This window comes from Clinocottus analis, unplaced genomic scaffold, assembly GCF_023055335.1.
Source record: "Clinocottus analis isolate CAN_PGR_092001 unplaced genomic scaffold, fCliAna1.0.p SCAF_6, whole genome shotgun sequence".
Lineage (NCBI taxonomy): Eukaryota > Metazoa > Chordata > Actinopteri > Perciformes > Cottidae > Clinocottus > Clinocottus analis.
The window spans coordinates 20,810,812-20,835,027 of record NW_027176218.1 but is presented as its reverse complement, the minus strand read 5'-3'; the positions used below and the strand labels follow the sequence as shown (position 1 = coordinate 20,835,027).

General features: G+C 44.3%; 1 protein-coding gene across 15 annotated transcripts in view; it reads left to right on the top strand.

Moving 5' to 3' along the window:
- ppfibp2b (PPFIA binding protein 2b) overlaps positions 1-24,216 on the top strand; it is a 57,548-nt gene that overhangs the window by 31,873 nt on the left and 1,459 nt on the right. For 2 of the 15 annotated variants that reach the window (XM_068602814.1, XM_068602825.1), the window contains 23 exons: positions 686-835; positions 6,182-6,409; positions 7,380-7,472; positions 9,153-9,281; positions 10,946-11,057; positions 11,201-11,233; positions 12,412-12,473; positions 12,576-12,651; positions 12,734-12,816; positions 12,902-12,969; positions 13,063-13,128; positions 14,494-14,554; positions 14,723-14,770; positions 16,958-17,102; positions 18,989-19,021; positions 19,164-19,299; positions 19,451-19,570; positions 19,862-20,012; positions 20,787-20,898; positions 20,980-21,068; positions 21,737-21,859; positions 22,777-22,902; positions 22,989-23,177. In XM_068602814.1, the coding sequence (XP_068458915.1) occupies positions 686-835; positions 6,182-6,409; positions 7,380-7,472; positions 9,153-9,281; positions 10,946-11,057; positions 11,201-11,233; positions 12,412-12,473; positions 12,576-12,651; positions 12,734-12,816; positions 12,902-12,969; positions 13,063-13,128; positions 14,494-14,554; positions 14,723-14,770; positions 16,958-17,102; positions 18,989-19,021; positions 19,164-19,299; positions 19,451-19,570; positions 19,862-20,012; positions 20,787-20,898; positions 20,980-21,068; positions 21,737-21,859; positions 22,777-22,902; positions 22,989-23,177 (2,433 nt within the window). The remainder of the gene's footprint in view (positions 1-685; positions 836-6,181; positions 6,410-7,379; positions 7,473-9,152; positions 9,282-10,945; positions 11,058-11,200; positions 11,234-12,411; positions 12,474-12,575; positions 12,652-12,733; positions 12,817-12,901; positions 12,970-13,062; positions 13,129-14,493; positions 14,555-14,722; positions 14,771-16,957; positions 17,103-18,988; positions 19,022-19,163; positions 19,300-19,450; positions 19,571-19,861; positions 20,013-20,786; positions 20,899-20,979; positions 21,069-21,736; positions 21,860-22,776; positions 22,903-22,988; positions 23,178-24,216) is intronic. The other 13 variants (XM_068602822.1, XM_068602830.1, XM_068602818.1 and 10 more) reach the window with 12 other exon arrangements.

Below are 24,216 nucleotides of genomic sequence, written 5' to 3'. Positions count from 1 at the left end.
CAATAGAAGTGTACGCAGGGTAAAGTCGCATTCCTCTGAATGAGTCAATCCGTTGACTTATTGAATGTATTGATTTTCTTCAAATCAGTAAGATCAGACCACTCGATCAAACACCCGACGTGAGAGAAACAATCTACTTGATTCCAAGATGTTGTCACTTGTTTCATGACAGACATGTGTGAACCTGTTGGAAGTTTGTCATTTATGTTTTCTTTTGATCGGTCATGTTCGTGGATATCAAAACTACGATGCAACTTAAATCGGAGTGAAGAGAAGAGGAAGTGGGATTAGATGAGGAAACGAAAGCAACAGACACATTGAGAGTTGACAAAGAGTGTTTTGTGTGAGTCAGAGGAAACACACACGTCTTGGTGTCTCTCTCTGTTGGACACGTTTAGTTGTCCTCTCTCTCATACCAAAGAAGCACAGCGCTGTATTAATAGAGCCCAGCTCTCCTGTGTGAGTGTGTATATTTAGCTGTGTGGGGTCTGGCCTTCCCGGCCTCGCCGACTCTGCTCGTGTGGGAACAACGTTGTCCTGAGTGGAGTCGCAGGCTGATGGCTTCTCCCTCCACACATCTCCAATATCAGTGTTTGTGTGTGTTTGACTTTCCTTTCGCCGTGCTTTTGTGAAAGCTAGTCGGGTGTTTCTTTCAAAGCGTCACACTCCTGCGTGTGTTCAACAGGAGCTGACGAGCAGGACCTCTCTGGAGTCTCAGAAGCTGGACCTGATGGACGAGGTGTCCGCCCTCCAACTGAGGCTGGTCAGCATGGAGGAGACACACGCCGACACACCGTCACCAGACCCCGCCGACACCGAGCAGAACAAAGCCGAGGTACGGCGTTATCAAAGCTGTGTGTGTGTGTGTGTGTGTGTGTGTTTCACAGAGCGAGCGCCGCTCAACTCATTCAACACCAGCGGAGCTGCTGAGTCGCGAAGGAGAAGTTTTCATCCATATAATATGTATGAATACACGGTGGAGGAAATAAGGATTTGAGCCCTTGCCGATTTTGTAAGTTTGCCTACTGACAAATAAATGAAGGGTCTATAATTCTAATGGTAAGTTTATTTGAGCAGTGAAAAAAATCCAGAACATCACAAAATAAAAAAAGTACTTTTATCTGCATTTGGTTGTGTGAAATAAGTATTTTCTCCACTCGCTAAACTCAGGACTTGGTGGAGAAGTTGTCGCTGGCAGCGCAGGTATAGCTCAGATGTTTCTTGTAGTTGCTCATGTATGAAAGTAGATTTGTGTCTTTATCACGAGAGCAAATTTCTTGTTCGTAAGTAAATTATCTGACTGCAAATCTCAAATCTTTGCTCTCAATTCAAAAATATTTGCTCTAAAAAAAATACACTCACAAAAAACAGTCAAAAAAAAATCTGATAAGTGAGATAATTTACTTACAAACCATAAATTTGCTCGCATAATAAAGACACGAGGTTCTCAGGAGGGATTGTGGTGCCTCCATAGATGTTCATTGACATTCAGGTGGCTGGTCCCAGCTCTCTTGAGATCAATCACAGTTTCCTCTTGTGTAGTTCTGGGCTGACCCCTCACCTTCCTCAGGACCCTCGATGCCCCAGAGACCCTGCGTGGAGCCCAAAACCGAGGGGGTCATTTTGTGTTTCTTCCATTTCTGAACAATCGTACCAACAGTTGTTTCCTTCTCACTGAGCTGCTTGCCGATGGTCTTGTGGGGCATCGCAGGTCTACATCTGGTCCCTGGCGTCCTCAGACGGCTCTTTTGTCTTGCACACGTGGGGGAGGGGTCAAAACCTGATTGATTCTGTGGACAGGTGTCTTTTACACAGGTAACAGTTGAGATTCAGAGCTCTTTCTGAAAGTGAAAGAATAGTCTGACTGGTGTGTAGAAGCTCAAAGTTCTTGCTGGTTGCAACAGGATTGCAATTGCAAATAAATGTATTTTTATATGATGTGATTTTGTTCTTTTTTTCATATTCTGGTCTCTTACAGTTCAAATAAATCTACCATCAGAGACCGTTCATTTATTTGTCAGTGGGCAAAGGGATCAAATACTTATTGCTCCACTCTATACCATCATGTGGTGGTTCCTTGGGCCCGTGTCCATTTCTTTCTGAATCCTTCCCCTGTTTGTGTGACGCTGAGGCGCTTGTTTTGGCTGTGTGTCTATCTTGAACTTAGTATGTCAGACAGACACTATCATAACAAAGACGCATCCGGGTACCAGAGTGTTGCTGACGAGTCTCTAAAGACAATGTGGCCTTATTGGATTGTAAGTATTTGCCGCCTTCATGGTTTCTTATTATCACACATATGTGTTAAATGATTCACATCATCAAACATATTGGGACATTAGACAAAGATTACCTGAGTAAATATAAAAGGCAGTTTTCAAATGATGATTTCATTTATTTTTGGAAAAAAGCCATCCAAACCTACCTGGCGCTCACTCATTTTCCCCTTAAACATAATAACGGCTGTGCCTCCTTTGGCGGCATCAACTGCAATCAGACGTTGGCGATAACTAGCTGTGTGGAAAAATTCTGGCCCACTGTTTTAATTCGGCCACATTGGATGCTTTGAGCATAAACGGCTGGTTGGAGGTCACGCCACAACATCTCCTTTGGATTTAAGTCCAGGCTGTAACTCGGCCACTCCAGAACATCAGTTTCTGAGCCATTCAGAGGTGGACCTGCTGGTGTGTTTGGGTTCATCGTCCGGCTGCACAACCCGAGTCCCCTCGACAGACATTCTCCTTCAGGATTTTGCCTGAAGACGTCAGCTTCAGGACCCGAGGATCAACAAGTAGCCTGCAGCATTCAGGGAGCACAGCTCTCCAGCCAGCTTCTTACTGGGAGTGGTTGCTTCCCACTGGAACACAGCGTTCCCAGTAAATGTCATGTCACTCACGTTTGTGCACCAATCAGAATGCAGCAACGTTATGGAGTCGTTTCTTTGTGTGTATCAGTCAAATGTGGTCCGCATTTTTTTTAAAACATTAACGTTGACTGTTGCTTATTTAATTTTAAATATTCAAAGTCACAGAGAAGAACTGTATTCATGTTGTTGTCTGGAGCTTTAAGAAAATGTCCATAGAAAACTGTTAAAGAGTGAAGTACAAACCCAGACATTGAGCCTCAGTCCACCATGGACCATTAAGATCAACATCTTTTGCAGATGACGGGGCCCTCAACACTCCAAGGTCCACTACATCATGATGATAGACCTTCAGACCTTAAGATGCTCACGTCACACGTCTGTAGCTCTGAAGTGAACATAGTGAGAGGCTTTGAAGCGGAAACTCTGCTTCAGCGAGGGCAGAACAAAACAGTTACATTAAAACTGTGTTTCTCACTTAACACATACACAAGTAATGACATGCATTGCACACACACACACACTCACACACACACAAACGGACGGGCCACCCGAGCTGAGCAGTCTTTGCTTGTCGTCACTAGTTTCTTTGTTTGGACTTTGTTCATTGTGACACCCAGCTGCTCCCTACTGACACCACAAGATACTGCGTGTGTGTGTGTGTGTCTGTTTGTGTGTGTCTGTGCGTGCGTGTGTGTGGCTATCACAAGACTTCCAGCACCCAGGGCCATGCTTTGATAGAATAAACAGGATACAGGGCGGAGCGTGATGAGCATCAGCAGAAGTGGAGAGGGGGCGGGGTTAAGGGAGCAGAGGTACCAGAGGAGAGACAGTGACAGGCAGATGGAGGGATAAGAAATGACAATATGTACCGTGGAAATATCCTTTTTTTTGTCCTGCAATGGCGGCACACAATGGTAACTGTCAGCGGCGACTGCCTCCGTCTGAAAAGCCTCAGTGTGATCTGACTCCGACGGTTATGTTTTCTGCCTCTGCAAAGCTCGCATGGAAACAAGATTCTGGGGTTAGCAAAAAGGAAAGTGATGTCAGCAGTCAGTGTCAGACTTGTTTTTGGTCCGACAAGACACTGAGTAAATGAGTAAGAGCTTCAGATGTATCCATCCCGGTGACATTTCTAGGAACATGAGTGCATTGCTCATGAAGCTCGCAGGCAGTCACATTATAAACAAGTCAACAGCTCAGACAGATTATCTAACCCACTGCGATACTTGTATCTTTAAACCATTGCATTCCCTACCGAAAATGTTTTAAATTGTGCGACTGTTTTGAACAATTCTGCCAAATATGGACATTGTGGCTGTGAGTATGATGTGAATACCCATAGGAATGATCTGTACTGTCTGTAAGGTCAGGAGAGACAGTACGTGATTAGTAGTTCATGTTTATTATGCCCAGATGATGCGTCATGGGTTAAGGGTTATTTATACTTTGGTTTTATGCACGCAAGTCCCTCAAGGGCCCTTGCGTGGTCCCATCAGCCATCTTGCTTGCTTGCGTGCGTCGCCCAAAGTTTCTGATTATCCGTCAAAGCTACGCGAGCCGTTCGCAGCCCGCAAGACATGTGATTGGTCCGCTGACCACGTCCTTTCTGAGTCTCGCATTTCCGGTTTCCTAGCATAATACCGCTGTTTTTAAAAGCCACGGCAGGAACACGAACAATGGATCCAGTTGAAGGACGTTTGGCTGAAGAGGTCGTTGCGCCACCTACTGTTCTGGCGTATGGAAAAGGCGGGAACCATGAAACCAAAACGAGTCCGTCGATGCAACTTCGTGGCCAGTTGCAGTTGCAGGAGCGTATATCACCCTTTACACAGGATTTATTTGACGCTTGATCTCCACGAGGAGATCGAGATCGCGCTGTGTGGCCCGAGGCGGCGGCAATCTGTGGGGGCCCAGCTGTTAAACAGCTGATCGATCAATGACTCTGCTGACGGTGATCTCCGGTACAGAATGAGTGCAGACGGCGCAGTATGAGTGAGGGCGTTGTCTTCTTCCTGTCTGAACTCACGCTGGAGCTTCATTTGTACACATCTTTTCCTCATTGCGTTGGGTGCTTTTCTTTGGGCGGCAGCGTTGTCCGTGCACACTTGTCAGACTGCGGCAGGCATTAAGTAGTCACACGCTCGGCTCAAGGGCACTTCAGTAGTGGTTTGCTCACGACAGAAGGAGCTGAGCTCTGACTGTCCAGCTGGTTCAGGATCACTGAGGCGCTGAGCGTTGTTAAACTACAACAAGTTAACTCTTAGATGCATTCACACCCGATCCAACGCATGATGCACAGAGGTGCTGTTTTGCTTTTGGTCTTGTTGCGATGGAGACCGATGGCGGTCTAGATTCTTGTCAGGAGAGTGGGGGTGTGTGTGCTTTGTAACAGCTGCAGGAGGAATGACAAGCATCCACTGTGAGCATTCCTGAGGGCCAAACACTTTCACCTCAGGAGACCACACAAAACCCCAACTGCTGTCTGATCAACACTTGAAATATTCAAATGAATGATTGACCATGCTTTTTTTGTGTTATGTAAGTCTGCTGTGAGTCGTATCTTCCTCCATCTGGGTATAGATTCTGGCTCATGGTCCTCTTTCAGGGTGGGACATAGAGGTTTAAGTCTGTCCTGGTCCATCTTGTATTTGTGATTTTGGGCTATACAAAATCAACTGAATTGAATTGTTTGTCCTCAGAGCAGTCTGTGGCTGCATGTAGCTTTTCCTGTGAAGCATGTTGTGATGCTCTACTTCTTCCAAACGTAGTGTCTAACATGTGATGACCTGGGAGCTTAGTGTAGAAACTATAGCCCAACAGATGTTTGATCTTTCAAGCTGACACTGATATTGATATCAAACTATTATTTTCTTCCTTAAACAAAGTTGATACGACTGGTGTATCATGTGTCGAGCGGTATCGATGAACACACGCTGAGTCGTTCTGTGCGAGGAGGAGTGAAAGTATACTTTCATGTATTTGTGTGCCATGTGCTGCTGCTGCTGACCTCCAGTTAACAAACTAAAAGGAGTGGGATGTTTAAGTTTCCTCAGGAACGGCTGACAGTCAACGAGAGATGGAAACAGCTTTCCTAAACGCTGACTACATTAACAAATAAGTTAATGTGTGATCTTCCTCTCCTCTTGTCCTCTCTCCTCTCCTTTCCTTCTCTCTCCATTTCCCCTCCCCTCTCCTCTTTGTCTCCTCTCCTCGTCTTCTGTCTCCTCTCCATTCGTCTCCTCTGCTCTTGAATCTCTTTTCTTCTCATCTCTTCCACGGCCCTGCTTGTGTCCTCCATCCCTCCCCCCCCCCCAGTGTGTGGTAAACCTCATCAGCGAGCTTCAGGAGCAGATGTGCAGGTTTCAGGAGGAGATCGGCACTCGTATCCAGGAGAAACGAGCCCTGGAGGAGATGGAGGCCCAGCAGGGGGAGGCCAGAGGCGGCCAAACCCAGGGCCTCGGCCCTCGGGCCGGGTTAGCCGGCTCAGACCAGAGGCCGTCTGCCTCTGAAGGCCGGAGGCACAATGGAGGACAGACTGTACACGTAGGGAGACTCGATGGATGAACTCATCTTTCCCTCCTTCCCCATCACTTCTCCTCCTCTCCTCTTCTTCCCTTTTTAACAAGTCCACACACCATCGGTATCTGGAACTTCCCACCGAATCAAACTAACAACCTCTCTTGTCGTGTGTCTGCAGATGGTGTTGGGCTCACGCTCTACTCTGTTTGGGTTTTTTTTTGCAGATTGGGAGAGGTTTTCTAAATACTTCTATACATTTGAGGAGTTATTAAGGGTGTTGAGGCTAAGTCGGTAAGAATATGGTCAAATAAGGAACCCTACGTTAAGTGGTGTGACCCTCTGTAGAGGTTAGCTGGTGCTCTACATGCTGTATCACGGCATAGTCACTCAGAAACTTGCACCTTTCTCTGTCTGACTCCTCAAGTGTTTGAAGCATTTGGACACACATTTCAGCGCCTGGTCCTGTCTCTCTAAATCCTGTGGAATATGTTTGTGGACCAGCGTTGTGTTTTGGTTTAATTTGATGTGGTTTACTTGCATGGCATTGGTTCCTCCCCTCTACTAACAGGGTTTCATCGTCTGTTTTCTCCTATACTGACCAGGTGGACGGGTCACGTGTCACTTTACTGTTCCTATAATGATGTGTGGTGCTTGACAAGGTTTCCCTGGACAGCCTCAGTCTTGTTCTGGGTCCCCAGAGTTCTTCCTCCTCCTGGTTGTGGGTAACTGCACACTGTGCTGCTTGTTTCAGGAGGATCGTGGTTCCTATATTAACAACTGTACTCTTTAGTTCTAGAGACCTTTATAACTGCACTGACTGTAAACCCTCCTGTTTCCATGTTGGCATGTGCACATCTCAGTCCTGATTCTGGTGTTGATTCTGACATTTTAACGGGATGTACGTCTTTCTCAGAATTTCAGAACAGGTAGGTGACCTCACCTGCATCACTGTTCAGTCAACAAAGCTGTGCTTTTTTGGTTTTTTTTTCTGCAGGATTTGCTGCAAGAAGTGAAACAGCTGAAGAGCAGAGTGGAGGAGCTGGAGGGAGAGAAGGGCCACTATGAGAGGAAGCTAAGAGCCACCAAGGTACTTGCTCAGCCAACACATGCAGCACCAATAGCTCACAGACTGTATCAGGATGTAAGTCATGTGTCGTACCAGTAAACAATCTTCATCAAAGCTTACACAGTACGTTACTGTCCATACAGCAGCGCAGCTACTAACCCTAACACTCTGCCATGTTGTGACGCTGGTGACACAGCATGAAGCTAGATTTGGGCTTTCTTAAGAGATCTGTAAAACTAAACAAACACTCTAAGCAATTGTTAGGCATTTTGGGAAATATGCGTCCTCACCGTGAGGTTACTCATCAGAAACTCAGGCTAGAGGTCACTGTGACGGACTGAACCTGGAGTTTTGAGGACCTAAATGAATCTGAAAACAATATGTCGGATATGTTTTCCCTGAATTGTACATATATACTGTAGCTACATACTAAGTGGGACGTTTAACAGTGTATGATTTCCATTTGGATCAGGAAGAACTCCCCAAAAAACCCTTAAACCCTTTTTAGGTCACTCATTGAAATACTTTGAAATTCAAAATGTCAACCCTCGAGCGCTATTGGAGGACATAAAAATACTCCTTTACTGTTGTGACATTTAAAAAAACATATATATTTTTAGCTAGAAAAGGAACAGCCACCAAATTACCATATATGGTTCCTTACCCATTTAGTAAAAACAAAATATATATATTGAAAAATGCAAGAAATAAGTTAAGACGACGACATAAAGTGATCTTTGCTGATTGGCTGGGTGAAGATGTGTTTCTTGGATTTACTGAGCTGCGGGAAAGACGTCATATGTACAGGGTGCGGAAGTGACCGTATGTGGTTACTTGAACGATATTAAGGGAAGAAACCTTCGGGAGAACAACAGCTCTCTCTCCGAATGGACAGAACATAACCGTTAAAACACATTCAATACATGTTCATATCAGTGTAGCCGTTGGCTAGCACTCACAACTTCATGGAGTCTCTATTTCTAGTTTCTATTAGAGGAACCTTTCCAAGCTCCAGTCCTCCAGGAAACATGTCAGGGAAACATGGTTTGTAGTCTGCTCGCTATATTAATGTGCATGACACAGAGTATAGAACTGGAAAGCATCATGGTGAATGCAGAGCAGCTGAACACAAGGACAGACCATTCAATGTAGCACGACAACTTTGTATTTCAAGACAATTCTGTTGAGGACCAATCTGAGGAGTTATGGCCAACAATCATAGCAAGTATGAATATATATAAATAGGATCGGAGTATCTGTCCCACTCGACAGTGGAGCTCATCGGAGAAACATCCAGGGAGGAAATCAGGTGTTCCTCATGACACAAATACCAATGCAGAATGATTTAATATCATTTTGCTCACTTTATTTAAGCCTTTTGAAGCTTACACTGAAATAAAAAGCTGCACCATCATGTTATACTCATTTCCCCACAAAACAACCAGACACATTTGGTATTTTTGGAAAATCTATACCATATTATAAATTAAAATAATGATTTATGAGGTTGAACCACATGTTCCAGAGCAGCAGGGTTGAAAATGACAAAGCACCTCTCTGTCTCCTGACACGTTGTTTGTTATTGCCACAGCTTTCTCTGTGCTTACAGTGCTTCCTTCCTCCTCTCCTCCTTCTCTCTCCTCTTCTCCTCATCTCTAATCCCCCATCATTACCCTCTTCCTGTGCCTCTGCTCTCTCTAGCTCTCTATCTCTTACTCTCTCCATGTGTGTTACCAGTCGCTCATGACCCAGCTGTCCAGCCTCAAGCTGACGGTGGAGCACACGCAGCTGGAGAAGCAGCACTGGGAGGAGCGCTGGCGCGGCGCACAGGTGCCTCCTCTTCCTCCTCTTCCTCCTCCTCTGTGTTTGTCCCTGTCCTCCGATTAGTTCCCAGTCCTTTTTTTCTAATCCTCCCTCTGTCTCCGTCCTCTTCTATCGCTTCCCCCCCACCAGTTTAACGCTTCACGTCTTCCTTCCTTATTTTGTGCTTGCAGATCCTCCTCGTTTTGCTTTTGTTGGTCTTGTGTGGCTGAACTTCCGCACAAATCACAAATGTCCAAGTACAGAAAACAGCTTTAAAACAACAGTAAGAAGAAAATGCAGTCGGTGAGAGAGACTGAGAAAAACACGACAAAATACAAGTGTTCATGTATCAGTAGCAGGAAACTACTTTCTTCTGCTTCTGTCTCTTCTCCTTTCTGTCTTTTTTTGTGAGTGTTTGCATGGACAATGTGTGTGATGCTGCCTATTAGCAGATCATCACATGGTTATTGCTCTCAGTGGACACAGTGAAGTGTGCTCCCACCTCCCTGAGGCTGTGGTCAGTCGGTAGACTCAATCAGCATCGTCGTCCTTCTCAACCCTTTTTTTCACCCCTGTGAAATATTTTTTACAGCTTTTCAACTCGCATTAAACCAGCACAAAGCATTTTTTGTTGAAAAAAAAAGATGTAATACACAGCACGGTGCCATCAGTGTCTGATTTAATATTGAATATATCAAATTCTGTTTCTGACCATAAACTTATATTGTATTGAATATATATTAAATAACTATTTTTAAAGGATTTTTGAATGGATGCTCATTTTGAATACAGATTTAAAAAAACTCACGTCCTCCCTGGAGTGCCTTCACGTACCCCCAGGGGTACACAAAGCTTTGTGTTCAGTGTGCTGCTTAATTTAAACCCGCTTCACAAAGACAGGATGATAAAAATGGAGGCAGGTTTTTCAGAGCTGGTGATCTCAAGGATGCTCTGCCTTGATTTTAATCCAGAATACCAAGTTAAAACAGACTTTTAAGTTTCATTTTTAGGTTTAACTATCTCGTAACATGAGTCAAGAGGTTACGTCTGAGGTTACGCGCAGACGGATGTATCCGGTCCTTTTTCAAAATAAAACTCTTTTTTTTTCATTCATTCTTTCTCTGCGGCCCTATACCAAGGGACCCATGGACCGATACCGGGCCGCGACCCGGTGGTTGGGGACCACTGTTGTAGAGTGATTTTCCTTCAACATACTAGCTGATGGAAACACAAAAGGTCTTTGCGGTAACGCCCTGTGTTCGGATGTAGTCGTGAACGCGGGCGTAAAATGTAAACTCATCATGAAAATGCTACACCTCATGAAGGCTGCTCTTCAAATAGACGTGAAGCAGAGTCATAGAACAGAAGTGACATACACGCTCATGCAACAGACGCCTGGTGGAGGAGCTCTGCGATGAAGCGAGGATGTGTCTTGTCCTGTATTCGCGTCTGTCTTTTGACTGCCGATGGCTTCGTCTGAGGCTCTTGCATTGTCGTCTCATATCAGAACTCAATGATTTGATCGTTTGCAGCTCCATCCACGTGACAGGCGGCTCTCACACGAGTGCCGGGAGACATCAATCTGTAAATCACAGAGAATTTAAACTACCCGGAGTTCAATTCCACACAACTTCTACGTCGCCAACGATCTTGAGGACTAACACAGTTGACGTGCACTCTGTCCTCCGCAGGCAGAGATATCAGAGCTGCAGCAGCTCCTGGCCTCCAAAGACGCTGAAATGGAAAGTCTGCAGACGCAGCTGCTGGCCAGAGGCAGCGCGGCCAATGGCAGCGCAGAGAAAGGTACTCCACAGTCCCTTCCCATCCACATCTGTCCTTGCAGATGTGTGTGCCTGGAAGCCACGAACTAACTTCTAACGACATGTCCCTCTCTCTTCTGCTGGACTCTTGCCTGCTCTCTGACCCTCTGCTGACCCCTGCTGTAGAGGAGGTGTATATCGAGCAGCTGATTAACAAATGTAAGGCATGGCGTGCTGCTGGTCTGGCTCATATTGTCAACCAAGCTGCTCTGCCATCATGTGTAACTTTTGTATTACACTTTGATTCAGTACAGTGTTGCTGTGTAAGTCCAAACCATAATGACAGCACTTTACCCCTTGAAAAGTTTAAGTCTGAGGCCTGTTAGTCAGGTACCTGGTGGCAGAGTGTTTGGTTTAGAAATGGACCACAGCCAAGGTTTAGTCTGTGTTGTAGTCGTACAACACAGACTCAAAAAAAACAACTTTAACAGGGAGAAAAAGGGAAGAAAAACCTTCATAGAGCAACAGAGGAGGATCTCTTTATCCCTTTCCACGGATGGACAGAAGCAATAGATGTCGTGTGACCAGAATGATCAATGTAACAGAGTTTGATCTCTTTTGGTTTGCCTCAGCCAGATATTTAAAAAGTCTAGTTTTTAGCAATTTAGTTTGGGGACTCCACAGAGACAAAGAGGAAAAGAATAGTCAAAATTAATGCTGCTAAATCCAAGATATCCTGACATTGAGTCCTGAGTATGGGTTAGGCTCCAACACGTTTCCCACAATGCAACCAAAAGCATATTTTTTTGGGAGACCTCGCCAGTCTGATAAAACCAAGCCTTCAGGAAGTGCTGGGCTTCCAAGCAAATTTGACACAGTGGCCAAACTTTAGCATTACAACTTCAAGTGATGCCATAGTGGCCCAAAAATATGTATTCTGATAGATTTACATTACAAAGAGACCTCTGTAACCCAGGAAAGTCTTCAGTCTACTCACAGTAGTGTCGAGCAGGCTGAGCAGTGCTTGTAAACTGAGCTTGATGTGTTAAATAGGTGCAGTTCATATTCAACATAAGTGGCTCAGTGTTGTGTGTGTGTGTGTTTGTGCTTGTATTGTGCTGCTTGTAAAAAGCGAGATCTCTATTCGTTTGGTTTTGGCATCACTGCCACACGCAGCACGACGACACGCTGCAGTGCGTCGCAGGTGATGCTGTATGGTCAGTGCTGCTGTCGTTGTGGATTTCTTATGCTTGTTTACTCACATTAGCATGGCTGTCATGGCTGTCGTGGCTGTCGCTAGCATCACATCACCCACCCATAAGATGCCTTAAATGAAGAAGACACAAGGTTACTGTGGGCCCAGAATAACGTACTGATCGCTGGTTTGTCTTCGTTAGACCAGGAATACCAGAGGCTGAAGGTGGGGATGGAGTCTTTGCTGGCGTCAAATGAGGAAAAGGTAAATGAAACCCGTTCATTACACTACCGCCGTGATGAAAGTTGTCTTTAATGTTCAGTTGGAGATATAAGGGTTCCCTGATTTGATCAATTACAATGACAGGATCGACGCATAGAGGAGCTGACCGTTCTGCTTGGCCAGTACAGAAAGATAAGGGAAGTCATGGCTCTCACACAGGGTAAGAACGCTGAAAGTAGAGCGAAGGAAACACTGTCCTCTCTGTTTGATTGTAACGGTGTGGTGCTGTGTGATGCTTATAGGGAGTAGTGAAGAGGAGCTGAGCAGCAGTCTAAGACTCAGAGCCATCACACACAAAGCAAAATGTGATTCTGTCAGGTCAGAGGTAAGACTGAGTGCTACTAAAAACACACATCTCACACGGGTCATCATGAACTGCTGGAGGTGAATAGTGTTTTGTCTCTACTTAGATGTCTTCTCGAGGGTCTTCCCCACTGATGCTTTCTTCATCTCCCTACCAGAGAGAACTGGACTTCAGGTATAAACACTGTATGACACACACACACACACATACACACACACACACACACAGCTTCTTTCTAATCTTAGCCCTTTGTGCCATTTGTTGTAGCATCCAGAACTCGATGGACACTTCGCTGTTGTCCACTGGGGACACGAGTCTCTTTAATGGCTTGTGGTAGGTAGAAGCGTTGGGTTTGTGTACCTTCCATTGAACATTGCAGAATTTGGTACTACACACTATTTAGCATCAGTAAATTCATAAACACAGTTATACATGTTTTGTTCTTGTATGCGTTTCATGATTGTGTTTTCATACTTTAAAACATGTTTCCCCCATTTGTTAATTAAGTAATGTATAATGCAAGCCAATGAAGTAATATATATATATATTGCAAAACAATTATTACTTATAGATGATGCACAAATGGTTAACATGTGCTTTATGAATGTGTTTTAGTTAAGTATTTTGTGTGAACATCATATAAGGTGAGGACTTTACACACATTAATAAATGACATTGAAAGGCTAGCAGTGCCTCAAAGCTAACAAAAGTCTCAGTTATCTTCTCCACGGCAAAGGGAAATAGACACAAAGTGATGAAGAACATCCACATGATGGTGATGGGATGCCACTGACGGGCATCGCCTCAGTCTCGTCACCTGGCCGGAGGTCTTTCTCACCCGACACGTAAACGTGGAAACGAGTCACCACCGTGGTCGGGTCAGAAATAGCGCTGGCTAGCTAACAAGTCACAGCTATTGCCAACCAATTATTACTTTTTGATTATACACGAATGGTTAACATGTGCTTTATAAATGTAATTTATTACTGCAATTCACAATTAATTCAGGTAGTTACGAGGCGTAAGGTAAGTATTAGTTAGTGTCACCACCGTGGTACGGGTCTGAAATAGCGCTGGCTAGCTAGCTAAGAAGTCACAGCTAGAAATAGCTAGAAATACTCATAATCAATAATATGTATGTAGCAGCAAACTATGAAACACTCGTGCCACTGACAACCATCAACCCATCACGATCATATTGATGTTATTTATCACTTTGTGTTGTGTATATTTTCCTTTTCTGTTGAGAAGATAACTGAGAGTTTTGTTAGCTTTGAGGCACTGCTAGCCTTTCAATGTTATTCATAAATGTGTTGTAAACCATAGATTGTCCTCACTTTAGCTGGGCGTCACACAAAATACTCAACTAACTAGTAACTACCTGAATTAATCATGAATTGCAGTATTAAAACACGTTTATAAAGCACATCTTAACCATTAGTACGTCATCTACAAGTCCTTAATAATTGGTTTGCAGTATATATTACCTAATTTATAAATGGGGAATCCATAATTTATGGAACAATGCTCTATAAATTATGGATGAACTGTTCACTCATGCTAAACTAATACTAAATATTGTGTAGTTATTTTAAAATGCTATCTAGAATTCTTCGTTGTCCAAAATGGAAGATGTTATCTTAAATCGGAACGGGGTGATGTTGTTCGTCATTGAATCTGCTCTGATTTCTTCCCCAGGCCTCGCTGCAGGTTGCTGTCCAGCAGTCTGGAAGAGCTGCAGAGTGGATCCTTTCAAAAGGTTGGTCAGCGCTTTGACTGACCGTCACGATACTAACCCGGGCTGCCGCTTCCTGAAGTAGAGCGAAAAGGATTTCCTCACCGTTATTCAATGTGCTTTGTGTGAATGCTAACCTGCTAACTGGGTCTGTGTGTCCTGTCCTCTCTCCTGTGTCTGTGTCGGCTCCAGGCTGTAGAGATCCAGCCACTTGAAACTGAATCAGACACAAGGGCAGAGGTACTGATCTGCTGCATGCACTCACACAGCCTCACCCCCACAAACACATGTGCTGTGTGTGACGCAGGGCGACCGTATCCAGTCAATTTTAAAACGCCAATCATTTTTTAGATATCTTCTGAAAAAGAAAACATTGCAGATAAAACTTTAAAGATCCCAGTGAATTGGATCCAACCCAGTCTTATGTATAAATATGCACGAATGCACATTCCTGCATAATTAATCATGACCACATATTAGAGGGTGCCTACTTTTCTCCGTCAGTAGTTCAGCAGAGGCCAGATGGATGAAGCTATACAACTAAAACTCTTTTACTCAGATTCACAAAGCCTCTGTTTCACGAATCTCAATTTCTGTGGATTTGTGTGACCGTGTTTCCTCCTCCAGTTGCCCCCATCAAGCGATGTGGAAACACACTGTGACGACTGTGTCACATCGCTGAACATGTCTCATCTTCATTGTGGTGAGACATCACCAGTGCTCTGATAAGTCACTCATGTTGAATGTGAAGCTTTCTTTTCACCATCGCATCTGTACATGAAGAAGGAACTCTGCGTTAATAACTCATCATAAGCATCAGGAGCTGTGCGCTGCCGTGAAGCAAAAAGTATTTCAGGATCAAACGGTCATTAACAGAGAGATGATTTCTTAATAAATCATTTTGAATGAATTTTATAGTGCCATGTTACAAAATGCTGTGAAAGCCTGCAATGATGATGACACAATTAAGGAAATTGGCAGACAGCTTAAAAACAAAGTGTTGGGATCTGCAGGAGTGGGTTTGGTTAGTAACAAGTGTACACATTCATTATTTTTTAAGAACACAATAATTTATACCAATAGGATTATTAACAGATATTCATAATAACAGGACACTTAGCAGTGTGATGTCATGGCTGTTTCACAGGGACATTCCAGCAGAGGACCAGGGTTGTGATTTTACCACTCAGGTGAGGTTTGTAACACCTGGTGAGGTTTCTTTTTACACATAGGCCTCTCTCTTAGTTTTCCCTCAGAGTCTCTCAGCTTGTATTTAACCGTGTAAACGCTGCTCTGAAGTCTGTGGGAGTTGCTCACATTTCTCAACTCACACTTGTATTTTATATCATTTATCCATCCATCCCTCCGATTTCATCCGCTTGGTTTTGGGGTCGGGTCTCGGTGGCAGCAGGCCGACTCAGGCATCCCTCTGACCCGCAACATTTTCCAGCTCATTCTGAGGGATCCCGAGGCTAGTTAGGCTAGCTAGGAGATTTAATCCCGCCAGTGTGTTCTGGGTCTTCCCCGGGGTCTCCTACCAGTTGGGCATGCCCAGAAAACCTCCAGTGGGAGGCGCCGAGGAGACATCCGGACAAGATGCCCAAACCACCTCAGCTGACTGAGGTTTAGCGCCTCAACTTCAAGTTTCCTCCTGATGTCCGAGCTCCTTACCCTATCGCTAAGGCTGAGCACCTTTTGGGGGAAACTCATTCTGGCTGCTTGTATCCGCAACCTCCTTCTTTCGGTCACGACCCAGAGTTTGTGAGCACAGGTGAGGGTTGGAACAACACATCAAGGTGGATCTCATCCCCCCCCCCCCCGCCCGGCGCCTTGCCACCAAGTAGCTTTTTGACCACCTTAGAGGCGTCCGACAGGATTACAGGTGCGACCATTTGCAATGGAAATGATGGCCTAGATTTACAACAAAATGAAGTCTTGTGCCTATGCTGCCTTGTAGTCAGCCCCTCCAGATATAAAGTGCATCACCTCAGCGAATACCCTGCTGTCTCTCTCTCTCCTGCTGAAACGCAAAGTTCACCCTCTGAGAATGTCTCCTGGTCACTGCCTCACACACACACACACACACACACACACACACACACACACACGAACACAAAGGGCCCAGGCATCATGGCTGCTTCTGTCTGCTGGCCTCTCTCCTCATTGGTCCAGAGTCCCGCTGACTCTGCTCAGATACAGGTTTATCTGACTGTCTCTATGTGATGCAACAGAGCAAGGAGCAAATCATGGGACTGACCAGTAAAAGAAATGTGATATTCTGTGATACACATTAAACTCATACTGAGTCTCAAAGTATGTAAGCTATAAATAGAATAGAAGTAGAATAACAGACATGATGGCAATTTATTTGAAATGTGGTGCAAGAGCCCACTAAAAAATATGTTTTGTTTTTTTGATGACCGACAGGATGATCACATGGAGCTGAGCAAGTACAGGACTCTGCCGGGGAAACTGAAAGGTAAAAAGAGCGAGCGAAGAGCCGAGCTCAACGGACAGCAAGATGGAGAGAAAGCATCGCCTCTCCACAGCCAGGACCAGGACTACAGTCTCAGTGAGTCCCTCCTGCCGGCACTCCTCAGATCATCCCCACCTGTTTGAATGAAAGACAGTGAAGTCTCAGTGTTCAGTGGGACATCGGGTCTCATGCAAGAACCATCTGGAAAAACAAACAAATCAATTTTTTTTTCCCGAAAATTTGTCGCATTCCTTAGGTTTTGTAATTCGGCAATACCATATTTTTGCATTCATCATAATTGCTTAATCAGTTACTGTGTGCGTTACTGATCCTCAATGTGACAGATAAACACCTGATATCAGACCAGGTGTTCTGACAGCAATATTAAATATTCACAACACAACAAGAAAATCACATTAAAGGTGCAATCGTGATGCATTCCACTAAAGACATATAAAATATTAAAGACATAAAAAACAATAGCACAGAGTCGATGCACACAGGCCACAAGGAAAGATGTGTTGAGAAGATAATTTGAGGTTAACGTTCAAACAGCTAAAGTTGTATGGTAATTATATTGCATTTAGCTGGCTTGTGTTATTTGGGTGTTTTGACTTAATTATGTCACTCCATCTCATTTTTATTTCCCATCAACATCATGAGCTTGTTTCATAACTCCTACTACTCATACAATATACACACTGTGGGACATCAAATCAAAAATATTTGTGGCTATGGTGTCAAAAGTCTCCCAGTGTCCCCATCAGGGCAGTGTTTTTTTGGCAATTTTATCCCAAACGTCCATCTTGGAAAGGTTGAACCGATTAGAATTTGGAGGTCAAAGGTCACAAAACACACAAGAATTCATATTTTGATTGTAACAATGTCACACAGATAGTTGATATGATAAATGATGACGTTTTGGACAGACATGCATGTAAACTGCAGCACGACCACGAGGCGGTGAAACGAACAATGTCTATTCAGTAAAGAGCGTTTGGTGCGTCCATCGTGAGTAAAAAAAGAGACCTACTGGAAAAAGACAGATATGATAATATGATATAGTTTTGAGAGATATATATTCTTGCAAGAGGCCCAGTATTTCTGTTTTTCCAATTTTAACACAAATCACTTTGCATAGAACTCTGTAGAAGATACATCAACATGTATCTGATTAAGTTGGAAATATGTACTGAAACCATTTAATGCAGCAAAAAATATATTCAATAAACTTCTTCTCAGTTAACGTCGATTAACTTTGCTCCATCTGCTTCCTGCTCTGTGCTCTTCCTCCTCCTGTCTGCTTGACTTCCTCTCTCTTTGTGCTCCGGCTGCTAGTTCGCTGCAGGAGTGCCAGTGCTCCGGCTTTAGGTACTGTATGCTTTAGCTACTGTACGCTTTAGGTACTGTGTGTTTTAGGTACTGTAAGCTTTAGCTACTGTATACTTAAGCTTTAGGTACTGTATGCATGGGTAGGGATGTTTAGGTGCTGTCTGTGCTAGGAGGGAGATAGGCTGAGTGTAACCAAACCAAGGTGCAACCTGACATCCAACTGCTCGCTCTTCCTCACCCACAGTTTGAGGGGGGTTGTCACAGAGAGAGAGAGCAGGTCAGGCAGGTGCTTCAACTAAACAGTTTTAAATAAAAAGAGTTAGTTTTAGCACCATTAAACTCCTGGAGGTGGGAGTTGTGTTTTCAGCCTCTGATCAGAACTCAGGTGGGAGGATTCAGGTCGAGAAGAAGGAAAGAAAATGGGTTTGAGATGAGCTCGTTCCTCTTGTTCTGTCACCTTAGGTGACATCTCAGCCACACTCTCAATGTCTCAGGCTTTTGTGTTTACAGACAGGCCTGATCCTGTCAGAGTTTCAGCACCTGTCTGAAGCTGGTAGATTTACATGTATACAGTATTTATTTTGGATGGTGTGACTAATCCTGGTTCTGCTTTATTTCTGCTGGCTCTCTCCTCACTTCACTAACCTCAGGATCTCCTGGCAAACATGACCTATATGATGTTGGTGGGTATTGTATCTCAACAAAATCTGTGGGATTGATAAAGGATTATTTCTTCACAGTTTGAGAACCACTGCGTTAAACAGTGGTGAACACAGCATTTTCTCTGGATCCCAGATGGACTTTCTTTCTTGTGTTTCTGTGCAGGGCATCCAGAGAAGCTGGACGAGGGTCTTCTGTCAGACCAGTCGCCCCTGTCCTCTGGAGTGGACTCAGGACAGCAGTCGCCTGTCTCACCGGAGAACAGGAAGAGTCACAGAGGCATTAAGAAATTCTGGGGGAAGTAAGTTTTGGAAATGCATTCAGTATATGCACACGTACAGTACAGTAGTTACACGTCAGCGATCCTCTCTCACTCTCTCTCTCTCTCTCTCTCTCTGTCCGTCCTTCCATTTGTCTTTCACACACTCATCAGTGTTTCTGTTGTTCAACAGGATCCGCCGCAGCCAGTCAGGCAGTCCCGCTCAGTTCCACGACCCCGAGCTGGGAGAGTTTAGGAGGGGAGGCTTCAGAGCGACAGCCGGACCGAGACTGGCCCGTCCAGGAAACACACGGTAGAGATCGCACGCTCATGTGTGTGTGTAAATCTGTCACGAGGAAGAGATGTATAACCTCTGCTGATGCTACGTTCATGTGCTGCTCCTTACATTGCTATCAGCAACAAGAAGTATCTTGCATGGATAGTTGGAATAATGATTTTTGTTTAATGTTCGTCCATAAAGTCAACACAATGAATTGTGCAGGAAATGCAATGCAAATGTCGTCTGACATCACACCCTGGAGCCCAACACTATGAACTGCATGCGTCTCATCACAGTGTTGATCTATTTTCTTCTCCGTGTCAGAGACCTGAAGTTGCCGTTTTCTAAGTGGAGCACAGAGCAGGTGTGTGGCTGGCTCGAGGAGATTGGACTGGGCCAGTATGGCATTCTTGCTTGCCACTGGGTCACCGGTGGCGATACTCTGCTGTCGGCCACTCTGCAAGAACTAGAGAAGGTACACACACACACACACACACACGCGTCCACACACACCACCGACTGACACAGTAATCTCCACTCAACCTGTCAGATACACTACGTTTCAGTTCTACCTGTCTGCTCGGTGTTGCTGTCTGTCTCTCTGTTCGCTGGTTAGCATTTCCTGTCTCTGCTCTTCAACCTGCCTGTTAGTTTCGCCTTCAGCACGGTCACATTGTCCACCTCAGACACCTCCTCCCCCTCGCTGCCTCTCTCATCACAGTGTCTTAACCACCGTCTCTCGGTCTGGGGTTAAGGTGCTACATTTCAGCAGATATCAAGACTTCCTTTTTCTGTGGGCTGCTCATTGTTTACAGTCCGACTCGCAACTTCAGATGTTTCCAAGCTAATTTAAAAGCAACAGAAAGTGAAATAACCATAATTTAATGGCGAGTAGGTTGGCCAATGAGTACCGCATCTCTAAATCTTCACAAGGACTGATCACCTGCATTCAAGCAAAGCCTGCTCCTTCTATACGTTATTGCTCAATACTACTTGAACTACAACCAACACATATCCTGTCCTGTTTCCTTCATATCTAAAGGTGAATGCAGGATCTGTTTCTAGAGATTCAGATCATTTAGATGAGAGCATTGACTTTAATGGTGGTCAGCTGGTGATATTTATTGCTTCTGTCCATCCGGGGAGAAATCCAAGGCCAATTTTAATTTGTGATTTTGGGCTATACAAAATAAACCGAATTAATACTGTGACCAGATTAAATAAGTTATCTCTCGCGGTGTGCCTCCAGGAACTGGCGATGAAGAACCCGCTCCACAGGAAGAAGCTCCAGTTATGCATCAAGACGTTCGGCAGCGGGCCGCCTGAGAAGTCTGCAGAGCTCGACTACATCTGGGTCACTCGTACGCAATGAAAAGCACACAGTGAAATGGCTTCTTTCGGAAGTTGCCTTCCATTAAAACTGTGATATTTTTGTTCCAAAGGTTGGCTCGATGACATTGGACTCCCTCAATACAAAGACCAGTTTAATGAAGGAAGGGTTGATGGGCAGATGCTGCAGTACCTCACCGTGGTGAGTTTGTAACTAAAGGTCAAATGATTGGTCAAGTAACAGCTGGACAGCACTCGGCTTTAAAGTCAAACCAGGGTTCATACTACGGATATGTGAAGTCCTGTGACCTGACTTATCTCTTGGATCAGTGGTTCGCAACTGGAGGGTCACGTTTTTGATGTGTCAAAGGCCTTAGCTTGGGAAAAATTTCTTTTTTAAATATATATATATATATATTTCATGCTGGTATTTTATTTTGAAGGGACTTTTATATGCACCACGGTGTGGTTTTTTCCCGCTGGCTTGTTTCTCCATGTTTTCAGCAGCGTGTGCCAGGTTGGGTCAAACCATTCTGATATGGGGGAGACTTTAGGTTTTTTAGGATAATTAAATGAAACATCCTACTGAATATAAAATTCAGCTTCTGAACTTACACTTATATTTCATTGAAAATGTATTAAATACATTTTTTTAATCAATGCCAATTTTAAACTATCTAAGGATCAAACTGCATTGATTTGGGTCGAGCTTGTCGTTAAAGGGTGATGGAGGGTCCTGGAGCCGGACCCGTTGAGAACCACTGGTTTAGATAATACATGACGTTGAAGCCCTCGTTTAATATATAAAGTGGCACATTAAAAACTTGAGAGACAAGATGCTCACTCTCCTCTGTGTTCTCTCCTTCTCAGAACGACTTGTTATTCCTAAAAGTGACCAGCCAGCTGCATCACCTCAGCATCAAATGTGCCATTCATGTTCTCCATGTCAACAAGTTCAACTCCAACTGCCTCAAGCGCAGGCCCGGCAACGAGGTGAGCGGCAGGCCGAGCAGAGCTGGTTCTGGTTCTGTGCACCACGTCTGAGAAACTCTCCAACCTGCTGTGGTGTCTGTGGTTACTTCCCCCCCGCTGGCTCATGTCTGCCTCCAGCTGAGCTCGCCACCGCTCTGTTCACACGTCTCTGTACGCGAGGAACTGATTTGTTGTCTTCTTATCATTTCATACTTGCTTTGACAATGTAAATGTATGTCTCATGACATGTCTCCCTTTAGAGAGGGACAAAACGAGAGGAGACAGACACAAAGAGACGGCAACAACCATAATAGCTAAATAGCTATAATAAAAAAGAGGCTATCTTGCATTGCCCTGTAACTTTTATTCTCCTTTTTATTGTTTTTTTGTCATCGTAGCATAGTATGTATCTCTCATCCCTGTTCTTATTTTATTCTATTTTATTTTATCTTATTTCATTTTGTGTGTTTAGTTTATTCCATTTGATGTCTGTAAGGGTGGGACGCTACTATGACAAAAGAAATCCCCCTTGGGGATTAATAAAGGACATATCATTCTATCTATCTATCTATCTATCTATCTATCTATCTATCTATCTATCTATCTATCTATCTATCTAGCTAGCTATCTAGCTATCTAGCTATTTAGCTAGCTAGCTAGCTAGTTAGCTAGCTATCTAACTAAATAGCTGCAATAAAAAAGAGGCTATCTTGCGTTGCCCTGCAACGTTTATTCTCTTTTTTATTGTTTGTTTTTTTCAATTGCAGCCTATATTTTCTCTCCCATGTAATTCATCTTTTTTAATAATCCTAATCCTATCCTTTTTATATTGCCCTGTGTTTCTTTGATACTTTGTTTTAATGGCGTACTGCACTTCGGATTACGAAACAAAGCAACCACAGAATACAGTTTCTGATTTTTAAATGTGTGTTTTACAGAACCAGTTCACTCCCAGTGAGGTGGTCCAGTGGTCCAACCACCGGGTCATGGAGTGGCTGAGATCTGTGGATCTGGCAGAGTACGCTCCGAACCTGAGGGGCAGCGGCGTGCACGGAGGGCTGCTGGTGAGCGCACGCAATCACACAGTATGTGCAACGGAAACACTAAATGCATCAGAGAGCTGATGTTGAATTTGCCTCTCCCCCCACAGATGCTGGAGCCTCGCTTTAACTCAGACACGCTGGCCATGCTGTTGAACATCCCTCCTCAGAAAACGCTGCTGAGACGCCACCTCACCTCCAACTTCAACGACCTAGTGGGAGCGCAGGCTCACCAGGAGAAGAGGGAGTACACAGAGGCCCCGGGGTACAGCCCACTCAGCATCACAGCTAAAGTCAAGGTGAGGAGAGCACCAGCGTACAGCCTGAAGTGGAAGAGGGAGTACTTGGAGGCAGCGATGCCGCATTAAAGGGATACGCAGCTCTCTCCCTCTGCACGGGTGAGAAAAGGCTCCGTAATCTGAGGGGAAGCCTTGGTGTGTCAGTTCAGTTTAAGCTGTAAGCCCTCAGTGTGTTTAAGCCTGTGAGAGCAGAGTAAACATTCTGCTGCTCATCGCAACGTTAAGACCCGCCTCAGCTCTAAGTCCCTCTGCGCTCTGCTGAAGAGAAAGGCGGGAATAATCCAGCTGACACACAATGCTGATCACTCATCCATGACCTTGGACACCTCGATCTTACATTTCTCAAGTGACTCTGTGAGCTTTTATTAGTCTGCTGTGTGTGTGTGTGTGTGTGTGTGTGTGTGTGTGTGTGTGTGTGTGTGTGTGTGTGTGTGTGTGTGTGTGTGTGTTCCTTCTCGTTGAGCAGCTACAGTACCAAGTGATAACCTCCAGTGCTTTGTTATATTATTCGAGTGGCTTAGATAGAGGACCCGTCTATAAAGCTGCTGTTTTCTGGTATCACTTTTTTTCTTTTCTTTACAATTTACTCACATGCAATGAATACAAAAATGAAAATACAAAAATATGTAGAACAGAAACCATGCATACAGATGTATAACATGTCTCACCTGCATACAGATGTATAACATGTATCATCTGCATACAGATGTATAACATATATCACCTGCATACAGATGTATAACATGTATCATCTGCCTACAGATGTATAACATGTATCATCTGCATACAGATGTATAACATGTCTCACCTGCATACAGATGTATAACATGTATCATCTGCATACAGATGTATAACATATATCATCTGCATACAGATGTAGACCATGTATCACCTGCATACAGATGTATAACATGTGTCACCTGCATACAGATGTATAACATGTGTCATCTGCATACAGATGTATAACATGTCTCACCTGCATACAGATGTATAACATGTATCATCTGCATACAGATGTATAACATGTGTCACCTGCATA